The 14,680-nt window shown below is 37.0% G+C and overlaps 1 protein-coding gene across 2 annotated transcripts; it reads right to left on the bottom strand.

Annotated features, from left to right (window-relative positions):
* Positions 1-34: 34 nt before the first annotated feature.
* Positions 35-13,118, bottom strand: LOC109105452 (CREB-regulated transcription coactivator 1-like). Of its 2 annotated transcripts, none has more exons than XM_042773364.1 (14): positions 12,909-13,118; positions 11,952-12,068; positions 11,733-11,858; positions 11,533-11,594; positions 10,925-11,019; positions 10,697-10,761; positions 10,576-10,616; positions 10,106-10,317; positions 8,300-8,436; positions 7,992-8,168; positions 6,478-6,582; positions 4,862-4,948; positions 2,963-3,143; positions 35-2,825 (listed from the first exon to the last, which is right to left on the bottom strand). In XM_042773364.1, the coding sequence occupies exons 1-14, from the start codon at positions 13,032-13,034 to the stop codon at positions 2,620-2,622; spliced, it is 1,737 nt and encodes a 578-aa protein (XP_042629298.1). In that variant the 5' UTR covers positions 13,035-13,118; the 3' UTR covers positions 35-2,619. The 2 variants fall into 2 exon arrangements, with proteins under 2 accessions (XP_042629298.1, XP_018974303.2); XM_019118758.2 differs by having other exon boundaries at positions 10,697-10,782; positions 12,909-13,117.
* Between the last annotated feature and the right edge of the window lie 1,562 nt (positions 13,119-14,680).

Genomic DNA, 14,680 nt, shown 5'->3' on the forward strand with positions numbered 1-14,680 from the left:
TAAAATTCAGCTGCATGGACTCAGAACCTATGGATGCTGTAAAAGCCGTTCATCTGTTTGAGCCTTTTCTTTAGTTTTTTTTTTTTTTTTTTTGTGATCTAGTGTTTGTTTATGCTTTGCATAGATATTAATCCAAATCCGATTATCCCCTTAAACTGATAATAAAATTTCGTAAAATATTTTTTTTGTATATATTCAGCATTTCAATAATTTAAACATTAAGATCGTATTTACGTTTTCAAATTTGTAAACAAAATTCTCACACTTACAAAAGTGGTTAGAGTATAAAAGTCTGAGAAATATGAGAAAAAGATGAAAGTGACAGGATTTAAAAAGAGTAGTAAACCTCCCCATTTGGGCATATGATATCACAAAGCCACCAGAAGACGAATGAGATCTGTGCGCCAGGACAACCTTGTGAGTTACAGCAACTTTTACAGTACCGGAAAACACCTTCAGCTACAGAGAACAAAACGGACAAAAACTGCATCTTCAGCGTAAGGCAGAATCTGGTTATCACAGTGAATAGTTCTGATACATATGTGCAAACGCTCATTACGATCACATACTGTCTTCATGTTTCTTTTAGAGTAAACTAGTAACTAACAAGTAATGCTAAAGTTTGCAGCATGATTTTGACTGTACCAGTTACCATGGCTGAGATTATAGGCCATACTATAACATTACATACTGTACATTTAATATATAATTCTGTTGATTTAAAACACCACCATATCACTGGCATGAAAAGATTTTCTAATACATAACAAATTGCAAGGCATTTAACATTGTTTATGTGCATATGCTGCACATTTTAAAGGAATAGTTCACCCCAAATTAAAATGTTCTGTCATCATTTACTCACTTTCATGCCAATGGGGCCCAAATGTTTTGTTTTGGACTCCATTGACTTTCAATGTATGGACAAAAACAGTTCTTCAGGACACCCCTGGATTTTTTCTTTTCTAAAAGGCATTCACAGAACGTGTTTTTGCTTTGATAAACACAAGACGCGGCAATGGAATTCGGCAAAAATGTACACTCTCTTTTTTCAAACTTTTAAAATTTTGACTTAAGCGCTACGTTTTTACAATGCCGTGTCATACTCGAGACACTGCAAAAGATGTGAGACGCAAGCACAAAAGTAGAGCAGTGGACTGGAAAAGTGTGTGAAAAACTCTTAACGTGGCTTAATAATGTTCTAATCCAAAACAAGGGAAAATGTATTTTTTCTCACATCCCACTTGTCATAAACACTATACATCTAAGACAGCCGCAACATAATCGAAGTGGATTTTTTTATGCTTCGTGTGACTATGCATTAGTGATTTTAAAAGATCAAACTCTGCAGAAGAGCTCAGAATATGAATGCAACACACAAAATTTTTATGTTAAGCGTTTACCTCCCACTGTAAAAAGTGGTAACGTGTAATCTTTATGTTAAAGAGCTATTTCTACCTGTTCTTACCCTTACATGTATGTAGACTGGTTCTTATATAACAAATGTTTGTGTATTATTATTTTTGTTGAAGGATTCTCCTACTATTTGCACTTTTGCCTCTACGTTCATAGACAAAATTCTTATTCCTGCAGGGATTTCAGTCTGACTAAAAAGCGATATCAAATACGCATGTTATTTTATAATGTCAAATGCATCGATGCAATGATAATTCAAGAGTATGTTGTAGCAGGTGCACAATAAATTTTCATACATGATATCACTGCTGGTGGGAGGGGCCCCATCTTTTTTTTTTTATAGGGGGGCCTCACAGATATGCTGTAATATTTTTTTCCACAGATGAAAGTTATACAGGTTTGAAACAACACGAGAGTGAGCAAATGATCACAGAACTTTCATGTTTGAGTGAATAATCCCATTAAATGTGTAAATGTGTCTTTTGATATTAAGATTTCCAGTTGTACACTTTTAAACCAGATGAATTTGATCATCTTGAGCCACATTAGCACTGTACCACTATCTGAGCACAACGTGATAAAACTAGACATCTATTAAACATTACAATCATATGTTCAGACTGCACTGAAGTACATTAGTGTTGATGTGTAAAGATAAACATAATGCAGGTGCATGAAAACTGCCCTTAAAATGGGGAGGAATAGCACTCCTTTTTAACAATATTCAATATTTGTATAGGAAAATAAATTAAAAACAGATCATGAACAATGTTTTTTGTGGCATATGCATGTATAAAAGTGCATAACTAAATTTATATTTAAAGCAAAAAAGGAAAGTAACAGGCATGTATGGCAGGCATAAGGAGAAGGAGAGGCTTCTACAGGAAATGAAATGCTTGAACGGTCAGGGATCTTATGTAGTGTCACATTCTCTCTATAGAGCTAAAGGAACCACAATTGCTGAGGTGCGAGTGTATTATCCTAAGAAACGATGGGCTGCTTGCTCAAAAGGCTGATTCATTAGATGTGGCAGCACTGCTTTTCCATTTTTCCCCTAGCATGCTGTGGCAACATTCTCAGCAATATCTTCCCAGAGGATGGGCTTTGAGAAACTGGGTCAAGTGTCCCCCAGACAAGCTGCTTCTCTCCCACTTAATCACACCGATCTCAAAAAAGGACAAATGAACATCATATACCTAATGATTACAGCCTGTCCATCCGGAAAGCATCCTCTGTGGCCGGATCGGCCAGAACCATGTCTGGATCGTTGAGCATGTGCAGGCCGTCCAGCGTCAGTGGATCGATTTTCAGCTCATCCAGAGGGAACTGGGAATCTGCGTCAAAGCTCATGTCACCTGTCAGAAAGTTGGACAACTCTTTGTATAGGCTCGAGGGAGACTCTCCTGTAACTGAAAGATGGGTAATATAATATGCTAAACTTTTAGAGGGACCTTTTTGAAGCCAGGATTCATGGCAGCAATGTCAGCACTCAAACAGCAAAGGTACATGCAATATTATGCAATATCTAACTCGGCAGGTGCAATACCTGTGAGAATGATGTTGGGGATGTTCCCATGGCTGCTGTAGCCTAGCTGCTGCACGTCCTGCATGTTGCCGTGGCTCCCGGTGAGGTTGAGCATCGCAGCTTGAGAGTAGTTTAGAGTGGATCCCTCAGTGTACAGACTGCTTGAGCCGATGGAATTCTCAATCATGTTGAACTGCTCCAGCTAAAGAATCAAAACAGTTTCAATGACTATAGGTTAATTGACAAAGGATGACAATCTAAGGAAGAAAATGTATTTTCTTCTGTTAAATTAAAAATTTAAATACTGCCCTCGTCATTGGATACACAAACCAAAACCAAATGTTGCATGTAATCACACATGTAGTACAATTTACTTAGAAATTAATCATTTTATTCAGCAAGGATGCATTGAATTAAATACATTTTTTTTTTTAAATGCTGTTCTTTTGAACTTTCTATTCATCAAAGAAACTGTAATATGCATGCTGTTTTGAAAGTAGGAAACAAGATACAGTTCTAATTTCAACATTATTTATTCTTCAGACATTGTTCTTTAAATAAAATAAGTATCGACTGATTACAAAGTGACCAACATATAGTTTTCGACCACTGAAAATAGGTAATATTCAACAATCTGAATATGGAGCGTAGGTCTGAGGTCCCCATATCTCTGGGACTGAATGATACAGGGCCTTGAAAATTAAGATTCCAAAAGAAAAGAAGAAAAGATGATTAAGAACTAGAATCTAAAATCATATCGTGTCATCTTTAATATTTCTTAATAGTATCATATTTATGCAAAGTGACCCACATTTGGGTTTTGACCACTGAAAATGTATACAATTTAAGGATTTACTCCTGGAGCCATACTGAAATTGCAATATCTCTGGAACTGAACCATACAGGGACATAAAAATTAAGATGTCAAAAGGAAAGTTTGTTAAGACCCAATATCTAAAAGGGCATTAATCTATCTTTAATACTTCCTGAGGGGAAGTTGTGGCCTATTGGTTAGAGAGTTTGACAAATATTGCTAAAGTCAACAAATTTTACTAACAAACCAACCAATCTCTGTGTAAATATAACATTATTATGCTGCCTTTTACCTCCCTGTAATTTGGCTCTGAATCTCAGGTGAAAATTGCCATTTTGACCCCTCTCTAAAAAATAGTGGATTACTCAGTACATGTTAATAATTTTGCCTTTCATTACTTTACATGTTTGTCTTTCTTCATAAAAAATATTAGCAAAGTAAAAAATTTGAGCCGGGGAAGTTTCTGAAATTTGGTTGACTCGGAATGACCCAGCAGTATGTTTCTTTTGAATATATTTATTTATATTCTGTGTCTTATTATAATATACAATATTATATCAACTACAATATATTGTCATCTATATGAAAGTACTGAGCTATTGTCTGAGGATAGACCATTTTAGGGGGAAGGAGTGGAAATGTCATAATTTAAATCAAATTAAAGTAGTGTTGCCATTTTTAAAACTAATGGCAGGTTAAGCATGCATGTGTTATATTAAACAGAATATTAGACAGGAACATGAAGGGGGATTTGGGACTGGAACATGACGCAGGACGGATTCAGATCTATGTCCCTGTAAAGCTCTTTTGTGTTGCAAGCATGCGTTCTTCCTAGTGTGCCACTATTTCAAGAAGAGTTGACAGAAAGCCCTTCACCTGACATCTTAAAGCTTTTAGCTGCCCTCTAGTGGCTTGTACATGTAAGGAGCAAGGAATTAATTGTTTCTGGACAAGTTGGCTCTTCACATATTTAGGTGAACTGATAGAACTGCACTAAAATTATTTTATATTTATGTGACCAGTGGCTTAAAAACTTGCAGATGAGCTACAGCGGTTAAGGTAGACTACAATTCTAGTTCTTTATACCGCGGACATAATGAACTCACCTGCTGAGACAAAGCGCTGGTCTGCCGAGGGGACAGCTGCTGATCGTAAAAGGCATCACCAAAGACACTTCCGAAAATGGATGAGTGCTAAAACAAGAACACATTACAAATAATCATACACAAAGACGCTAAAGATAATCTCTACAAATCACTCACAAAGGCTCTAAAACAATGTACTTAGCCCACAAAAGGATGTAAATCAATGAAAACTTCCATGTCACAAATCATGATTCAAGATGACAATACTAATTCTGTATCACCATGTTTGACATGAAGACATTTTTGGCTCATTTCAAACACAAAAATATGTTGCAAGTGTACTTTACAGGAATGTAACACTTTGCTAGAGCAACAGATGAACAAAAACCTAAGCCTAAATATCTCAAAAATCACACTAAATGGCTTTAACAGGCCAAGAGGAAGGAGTTGCACAACATATTTCCTGCACTAAAATGTTTTCCTTTCCTTTAATTTATTTTAATGTTAAAAGAAAATGTTCCACATACAGACTGTGGCATCCATCGCAGCAGTGAGTGGACTCTGGAGCAGCAGCAAAGACAAGGGTGTCCAAACCTGTTCCTGGAGGGCCACTGTCCCGCAAAATTTAGCTCCAACCCTAATTAAACATGCCTGAATCAGCTAACAAAGGTCTTCAGACTTACTAGAAACTTCCAGGCAAGTATGTTAGAATTAAACTCTACAGGACGTTGGCCCTCCAGAAGCAGGATTGGACACCCCTGGCCAAAGGCAAAGCGACTAAAAGAATATTTTTTTTTTTCTATAAGACTATAAAATTCTGTGTGATAATATCAACTAGCACAGGATATCTAACCTTTTTCAGGCCCATTACTGGATAAAGACAGAGCAGAGATCCCATGTTACACATTTTTTTAATATTTAATGTTGCATTTTAGGTGTGTTATGTAATGTGTGTGTATAGTACAATATTAATTTACAAAATGTATGATTTTTAGATTCCAGAGCCATTATTGAACTATAAAGTAATTTACTTGCACATGACATTTACTTATAAAATTAATTTAATTATAAAACATTTTCTTTCTTTTTTTCCACAAACACAAGGAGAGGTCTGCACTCTGAAAAAGGTCTCCTCTGTGAACCGTTAGGAAGGTTTTTGGCTGAAACAGCATTTTTTTATTTTCCTGCTCCAAAACAATATTTATATATATTGCACCTGAATTGGCTGGTAGATCGTAGTGAATGTGTTGGCTTTTTTCTACACAAAAGTCTAATTTCTAAACGTTACTATCAAAATCTATAATTATTTCATGTTATTTATTTAAGCATTTACATTTATTTACAATAATGACAAATTTTCAAAGAACTGACACAACCATCAGTTTTGCTCAAAATGCACAATATGCACAATGGCAATTTGAGTATGGCGTACATTAAAATTGGCCAATATCGCTAATCAACATGATACACAGAACGAGTAAGTGGTGCTCAGACACACAGCGAAGCAGCCAGGATCAGAGAGACTGGGAGACACGACTGGACTAGGACACACAGAGCAGCTAAAGGGACAGGCTCCAGATCGGCTCCAAACAAAACAAACTACAGGAGGAAGCAGAGGCTGCTGGATTCGCCCTTACTTGAGGCGATCCCCCCGGAGAGAAGCCTTGATTGGAGACCGGAGAGGTTGGAGACTGATTGGCCGAAGACCCCACCCTACAGCGGTACTGCTGGAGGGAAGCAGCCTATATGGGACAACACCAAGTTAGACCAGCAGAGCCCCTATAGGGGACCTCTGTCTCAGGGTGTAAGGCCTGTGGCTCTGAAGTAGCATTTTACAATGTCTCTGCTTACTCTGTCATGTAAACTCTGCAGCCAGTACATTTTTACTAGGACATCAGCTGAATGACCTTGTTATTACACTGATTCTTTATAAATGGAAATATATAAATATATTTCCAACTTTTCTTGGTAGTATGAATTCCAGATTTCTTCATTCTGTCAAGACTGAGGAGGCGTTAAAAACAGAACAAGCTGAGAACTTAACTGAGAAAGAAAGAACACTGCTTGTTAAAGTTCATTACTTACACTACCAGTCCAATGTCTGAGCATGTCTGAATTGTGTTATTATTTTAAAATCTGTTTCATCTAAAGAACTATCCATACATGCTTGAAATTAATTTTACAGATAATTTAAAGTTTGTCTACATACACTACCATTCAAAGGTTTGGGGTAGGTAAAAATTGTAAATGTTTCTGAAAGAAGTCTCTTTTGCTCACCAAGGCTGCATTTAATTGATCAAAACACAAAAAAAAAAATATTGTGAAATAATATTACCAATTATATTTTATATAAAATTACCTATTTTTATTTATATTAAATATTACAATGAAATAATTAATAAATAAATTCTATTTCAGTATATTTTAAAATGCCATTTATTCATGTAATGGCAAAGTTCAGCAGTCATTACTCCAGTCTTTAGAGTCACATGATCCTTCAGAAATTATTCTAATAATTTGCTGCTCAAAAAAACTATTCTTACAACTATCAATGTTGAAAACAGTTAATATTTTCGTGGAAACCATAACAGATTTTTTTTTTTTTTCAGGATTCTTTAAAAGTCATTGTGAGAAAAAACTAAAACATTGTGAGATTGCCACTTCATTTGAAACTTTCTCTCACAATGACCCGTTTCATTTTTAACAATGTTGTGATAATACAATTTGTGAGAAAGTTGTGAGAAATAATGTCCCAGTTATTTTTTAATTACTTCACTCTGAGATGGAAATGGACTTCCATTTAACAGTGGAAGAAAGTCAGCCAACAAGTACATGGCAAACATCTAAACTGTTTAAGGTACAGTAAGATAAACAGAGGGTGCTGAGGGAAAGGAAGGTGACTTTAAAAAAAGCTATGATGTAGAAAAAAACAATAAAAAATTCCCACTACATACATACTCATTATTGCTATTTTCTACAGTTGTTTATGAGTAGGTATGTCCAAACATTTGACTGGTACAGTATTTGTTGTCATTATCAATATAATTAAACCTTTTAGTGCCCTGTATGATCTGATTGACAGACCATACTCACCCAAGATCTAGAAATCCACCGTAGACCTATGGAGGTAAGCATTAAGATGTGATCTTACCGTGTTAATATCAATGCCCATAGAGGTTTGCGTCTGGTTGCATGAGACCGGTGGCAGCTGGGTGTTCTGCTGGAGCTGAGGAAGCCCACCGACCCCCTGTGTCTGTGTAGACGGCTGACTAAAGAAAGCATACTGAGCCAACTGTTGCTCCAGGGACATGGCGTCTATCGTCACCGCCTATTCAACACAGATCCAGATTGAGATGCTCTATTAGCATCTGAGTGATTAGATTAACATTTAATATTCCGTCTGCAACACCAGCTTAAATCAGTCCTGCTCATCAGCTGGAGGAATGAGAGCAATGTTACCTGTGACATAGAGAACGGAGGAGAGAGGGTGGGCGACAGCTGCTGAAGATTCTGGTGCTGCTGGGAGTCTGTGTTGAGGATCAGAGGAACTACATTCTCATGCCGGCGCTGAATGCTCACTGTCACTGTGGGCTGGGCTGAGAGTAATATGTGGAATAAAGTAGATTGACTGAACTGCATCAACAAGCTCCTGTTCTAATTGACAGACTTCAATGCTTTAGACATTTATGATAATGTTGAAATTTACACTCATACACAATTTAAAAGAGAGAACTTTGTTATTAAATGATTTTGTTAGCAGCTCTTCAAAACAAACCTTACAACCTACTAACAACCAGATTTAGTTCAGAGTTATTAACAAACCAGCTAGTAGTTACTAAGCCTCTAGTGTGGATTTTACATTCCAATTTATGTAAGAACTTACGAATAGCTGGAGCAACCCTACCCAGCTGCTGAATAAATACCATCCTAATTTCAATGAGTGTGATTTGATGATATCAAATTTGATGAACTATAAGATGATCGCAGACAGATTTATTAGATGGTTTTAACCAGAGGGAGAAAAAAGTGGCTTCTAATACATATATGTGACCCTGGGCCACAAAACCAGTTTTAAGTCACTGGGGTACATTTGTAGCAATAGCCAAAAATACATTGTATGGGTCAAAATTATTGATTTTTCTTTTATGCCAAAAATCATTAGGATATTAAGTAATTTTCTCAATTAATTTTCTCAATATTTAGATTTATTTTTTTCTTTGCACCCTCAGATTCCAGATTTTCAAATAGCTGTTTTTGGTTTTTTTGCTGTCCTATCCTAACAAACCATACATCAATGAAAAGCTTAATTATTCAGCTTTCAGAAGACTGATAAATCTCAACTTCACAAAAAATGACCCTTATGGTTTTGTGGTCAAAGTTCACATATAATGCAATATTTAAGCTTATCTTGCCCACAAATGTCCAAAGTTCATAATCAGAGTGTTATGACAGTAACAACACAGTACATCTTTACACACATATCCTACAACAGTGGATCTCAAACAGAGGGCTGGGGCACACTTGGTTGCCTCGGTAAATTTAAAAGGGGGCCTCAAGATAACTTAAAATGATTTTGAAATAGTTATCCATGTTTTTATCTTGTCTTGCCTTTATTATTGTAATTTGTTGTTTTATGGGTTGCCTCTCTCTTCCATTTTCCATCTTCAAATGGTCCAAAATGTGGCTGATCGTTTGCTGATGGGCAGTAAACGGGATCATATTACGCTCTCTGCGTTAGCTACCAGCTCAATACCACATCCATTTTTTAAAATTTGCTATTTGTTTATAAAGCCCTTAAAATTTAGCCCCTAAATACCTCTCAAATGTAATCCTTATTCATAATCCAAATAGATCGCTTACACCATTACCTGTTAGAGCTCAAAAGAGTTCAAACCAATGCTAAAAACTCATCTTTTTCTTGTGGTTTTAACTTATTTTTAACTGTTCGTGTGTTATGTACAACACTTCGGTCAATCGAGGTTGTTCTAAATGTGTTATAGAAATAAATATGAACTTGAAAGTAGAAAAGTCATGTAAACCCATTGGTTAAAAAGAGTGGGATCCCCGAAGAGCATACAGCTCTTTAAATTCCTGTAATTCTTAAACTTATTAATTATAATTATTTTAGCTAGTTATATCTATGGACACTCTTTTTTTAAAACTTGCAGCAGATGTAACAGTGGAAACCTGTTAACCTACATGGAGGGCCTTGGAGTCAAAAAGATTGAGAACCACTGTCCTAATGCATATGCTTGTGAGAATCACCTTGGCTGGCAGAAGTAAAGCCCATGTGAGTGTTGGCCAGGTTGCCAGTGCTGTTGGAGGTACTGAGAGAGGACGAGGAGTCATCAGGGTCCAGAGGTGTGGGGAGAGGAGGGGGTATCTGGATGTTGGTCAGGTCTGGCAGAGAGCCGCCCGTGTTGTGTGCCGCTGGGATTAGAGATGTAGTCATTTCCTGATCTGGAGATGGAAATATGCTGGGGAAATGACATGAGGGACGTTAGAAGGAACCGGGATAAATAGATATGTCAACAGAAAAAGCCCATTGTACTGTTATAAAGGAGCAGATATGACTAGATGGCTGTTAAGTTGGGATAATAAAAGGATAATTGTTTCCTCGAATGACCTTGACTCTTCAATCTCTAAATGATAACTGCTGCATGGTCCTTCCATTCGCCTACCCTCTACCTTACACTATCTGCGTCAATAAAAAAATCCAATGAAACCACACTTACTTGATTCCAGGTATTTTGTTTGACTCGGGCCTTGAAGTAGTCTATGAAGCGAAAAGATAAATACTTTGCTGATAAAGGATCCCATGAAATTCATATCAAAGAAATCTATTTCTAAATGTACCTTTTTGTGACCCCATATCTGCTTTTGACCTTCTTTGTCCATGTCACTCTCAGATTCCCCTGTTCCTGGCATAGTGAGAAGAAGAACTAGTACATAGAGAGGGATGAAATCATTCACTGAAACAACTGTAGGAAAAGTCTGAGAGTATGTAGTTCACTGCAACATTTAATAGAGCATTTAATAAATCATAAAGCAATAAAATAAAAATTAAATAAACATTGTATCAACCTTGTTTTGGCTGCAAATCTTGAGATCCTCCTGCAAATGCATCTTGTGGGTTTGGGTTAAAAGTGCTCTGGTGCAGGGCAGAGTCTGAGTTGGTCCTACAGAACAAGCACAAAGAAATTAAAGAATGATATAACAGCATAAATCATCATTCACAATCCATTTTGGTAATAGTCTCCCCTAACTAAAAACTGCAAGTTTATATTGTACCACAAAAGCAGGGTAGAGTGGTAAAAGGATATAAAGAAACATTAAATACTGACATTATATAGACTAACTCCAACTTAGCAAGACATCTTAGAAAACATTACCATCAAATCTTTAAGTGTAAAGACAACAATAAAAAGTAACCAAATTAATGTAGAACATCTTGTGTATGCTCTTTCATTTTAAGAAGATGATTTACATTTTTTATTGCCATAGCATCAAATGCAAAAATAAATGATAAAAAATACACAATATATGATTAAACGTCTTAAAAGTTGCAACATTACATTGACAGCTATATAAAATCTTTCAGCTGAACATTTGATATAGCTATGAATTTTAACAGCTACTCCTGTTGCACATATGTACAGTCTTAAGCACAAACTCTCAGTATAAACTCTCACCTCCTCCAGCTGGTATCAGGTGGGGGTGACAGATACACAGAGGCATACGGACAGCTATCAATGTGAGATTCAGCATTAAGGACTTAACAATATCAGAATAAGTAAATCGCAGACATTTGAACAAATATGCTTTCGGTTGCCACGCAGACCAAAACGGTGCAATAATTGTCTGAATTCATGAGTAGAGACATTAAGGATATTTGACGGCCATGTTTGTCCACAGAGAGAGGTCTGCGGTGTGGCGACGTGATGTGATTCCTGTCCCGGTAGACCCTGTCCACCAGCCCATGGTGACGAGTTGTTCTATTTGTGTCCAATCCTGAATTCTGAAAAAACCAACAAACTTGAGGATGTCAGTACAAAACTTACATTCCACATGTCTATTCTTACTTAATTTCACCTGTCAAAGTGCTCCTCACCTGAAAGGGAAGGTCAATAGTGGTGTTTCCAATCTGATTGACATTTGGCAAAGAGCCGCCATAGTACTGTCCTCGGTTCTGACCAAGCTGTAAATACTGAGTCTTCTGTAATTGTAACTGCATGAAAAACAACAATCAAGAAAAGATAATGTGAGACATTATATATGGAAAATTACCCAAAAGGTCTTCTGTGATTCCAACTATAACATCCCTCTGTTTTGTTATCGTTATAGCTGTCATGTGGACTTCACTTTTCTCAAATAATCAGAACTATTATTAAAACTGTATTGTTATCGTCCATGGTATGAATGGGAAGGCACAGGTCTAAACTTTAAAATCTTTAAATAAAAGTCCTAAACAAGCAGCCCGGTTTATTTGAGCTACTTTTTATTCCAGCTCTCTCTCTCTAGTTACATCTGATGTCAAAGAGTCCTCATTTTGGCTATAAATGCACTGAGCAGTAATGCTGAACTGAGTAAAATACATTGTTGTGCATGGCTTAATTATCCATTGAGTGCTTGTAAACATCGATACAAACATTCAGGTTTAACCCTCCAGGAACGAATGACACCTGAAAATAATATTTACATGATGCTTAAATGTGTCCAGCACTGGATACGGCCTTGATTGCAGTCCAGCTATAATGGCGAGAGACTGTAATGTGGCTGTCAAATACACATGCTCAATCTATTCACACTCATACACTGCAGCTGTGAGCACGGCAACTTTTATAAGGCCTCGTCGTGACCGTCTGTTTATTATCAAATATCTCAACGGCGTCCATTGGAAAGCAATCTATTAATCAGCACTAAAGATAAACGCGCACCGGAGAGGGGCGTTTGTTATTGTTTACGTCCAGACAGGCGGGTTCAGTGCGTGTCGTATAAACACAAATTCAGCCCCGCGCCTTGGGCTGCTAATGAATGCTGTCATAAGAGAGAAAACAGACACACTTACACGAGCCGCCCGAGTAATACTCAGGTCTTTCATCACCTCCTCGAACGCAGCTGTCTCTTCCGCTTGCTTCTGATTGTGTAACGCGATCTTTTCGCTGAATTTGCGCGGATTATTCGAGGTCGCCATGTTTAGCTCCTCTTGGGCTCCGCTCTGGTTTGATGAGACGCTCGCTGCTGCGTACGCGCGTCCGTGCGCGTGGGCGTAGTGAACGAGCACATCTGGAGCGCGCGAGTCCCTGTTGTTGTACGGAGATTCGAGGATTATGTAAACGGATGAAGATTGTGGGAATAAGAAATGTAACGATTTGATTCAAAATGGTTCTTTGTGTTAGAAAACTACTTTGTATCACTTTTTCCTTTTAACATTGTGAATGGCTTGTATACACCATTCACAATGGTTATTTCTGGCATTCATACATATGATTGTGCTCACTTAAAGAAATGGAAGAGACTTCATAACTTGTTCAAGTTAATCAATAATCCAGTTAATAACTTGTTAGAGCACTGTAATTTTTGCTATTTCCCATGTCAATAAAAAATAAGTACCTAATTGAGAGGGCTTGCTGGTATTTTTTTAAAATGTAAAACACAAACAGATGCTGCAACCCTACAAGACTACAAGATATAAGACGTGCAGGTAGAAGGGTTAAAATAATATTAATAAATAATAATAAAAATAAATATAGCACTTTCAAAGCACAGTTCTATATGGAAAATTATAAAAAGAGTTCTATTTAGCACCAAAAAAAGAAAAGAAAAAGGTGTTCTGCTATAGTTACAAGCTGAAAAACCCTAATCTGGTGTCTTTTTTGAAGTGTAATGAAGAAAATATTGTGAACTTTCTGTCTACTCAGATTAGTTAGATGTTAGATGTCCACACAGACATGTCATGATGCATATCAATTTAATAAGCATGCTTGTTCAAAGTATTGGTTGGTATTGCTTTGTTTTGTGGCCTAATGGTTAGAATGTTGGACATGTAACCCATAGGTCATGGGTTCGAGTCTCAGGTATGGCAGGAATTGTAGGTGGGGGAAGTGAATGCACAGCACTCTCTTTCACCTTCAATACCACGACTGAGGTGTGACCCTTGAGCAAGGCACCAAACCCCCAACTGCTCCCTGGGTGCCGCAGCAAAAAATTGTTGCCCACTGCTCCAGGTGTGTGCTCACTGTGTGTGTGTGTGTGTGTGTGTGTGTGTGTGTGTGTGTGTGTCCACTGTTCCAGGTGTGTGCTCACTTCTGTGTGTGTGCACTTGGATGGGTAAATGCAGAGCACATATTCCAAGTATGGGACATCATACTTGGCCACACATCACTACCTTTACTTTTTTTCACTTTCCTTGTTTTTTTTTTTTGTTGTTGTTGTTGTTTTTATGTAGCTTCTTGTAGTCAATTCTATTTATATGAACAAATTTTAACTCTCTTGTAAAGTACAGCAAACATGTTGCAAGTGAAAGGAAACATGTTGCAAGTGAAAGGAAGTGTTTTACATCAGATGGGAAATTTTTAATAGAGAAACAGAAGTACTGATAACACCTCACCAAGTTATCACCGAGATGTGGTGCAATATGTGTAGTGCATGTGTTCTGAATTAGGTTTTAATGCTGGTTTGGTGTAAGCTAACCGCTACAGTGTTTCTATTAGAGAACACATTATCATGTGGAGATGACATGCAGCTTTAATGATTGCTCTAACATGTGCAAGGGTTTATAAAACAATAAAGAATAAAACAATTACAAACTGAATCTCTGAAATGTTCTTCATGTCACAA

This window comes from Cyprinus carpio, chromosome A2, assembly GCF_018340385.1.
Source record: "Cyprinus carpio isolate SPL01 chromosome A2, ASM1834038v1, whole genome shotgun sequence".
NCBI classification, from domain to species: Eukaryota; Metazoa; Chordata; class Actinopteri; order Cypriniformes; family Cyprinidae; genus Cyprinus; species Cyprinus carpio.

Coding starts and splice junctions, on each gene's coding strand:
- LOC109105452 (XM_019118758.2), bottom strand. CDS start 13,034: ATGGCGACCTCGAATAATCCGCGCAAATTCAGCGAAAAGATCGCGTTA. Junction 10,783..10,924: donor AGATTTGCAGCCAAAACAAG/GTTGATACAATG, acceptor TCTATGTACTAG/TTCTTCTTCTCACTATGCCA. Junction 3,144..4,861: donor CCAGCGCTTTGTCTCAGCAG/GTGAGTTCATTA, acceptor TTGATTCTTTAG/CTGGAGCAGTTCAACATGAT.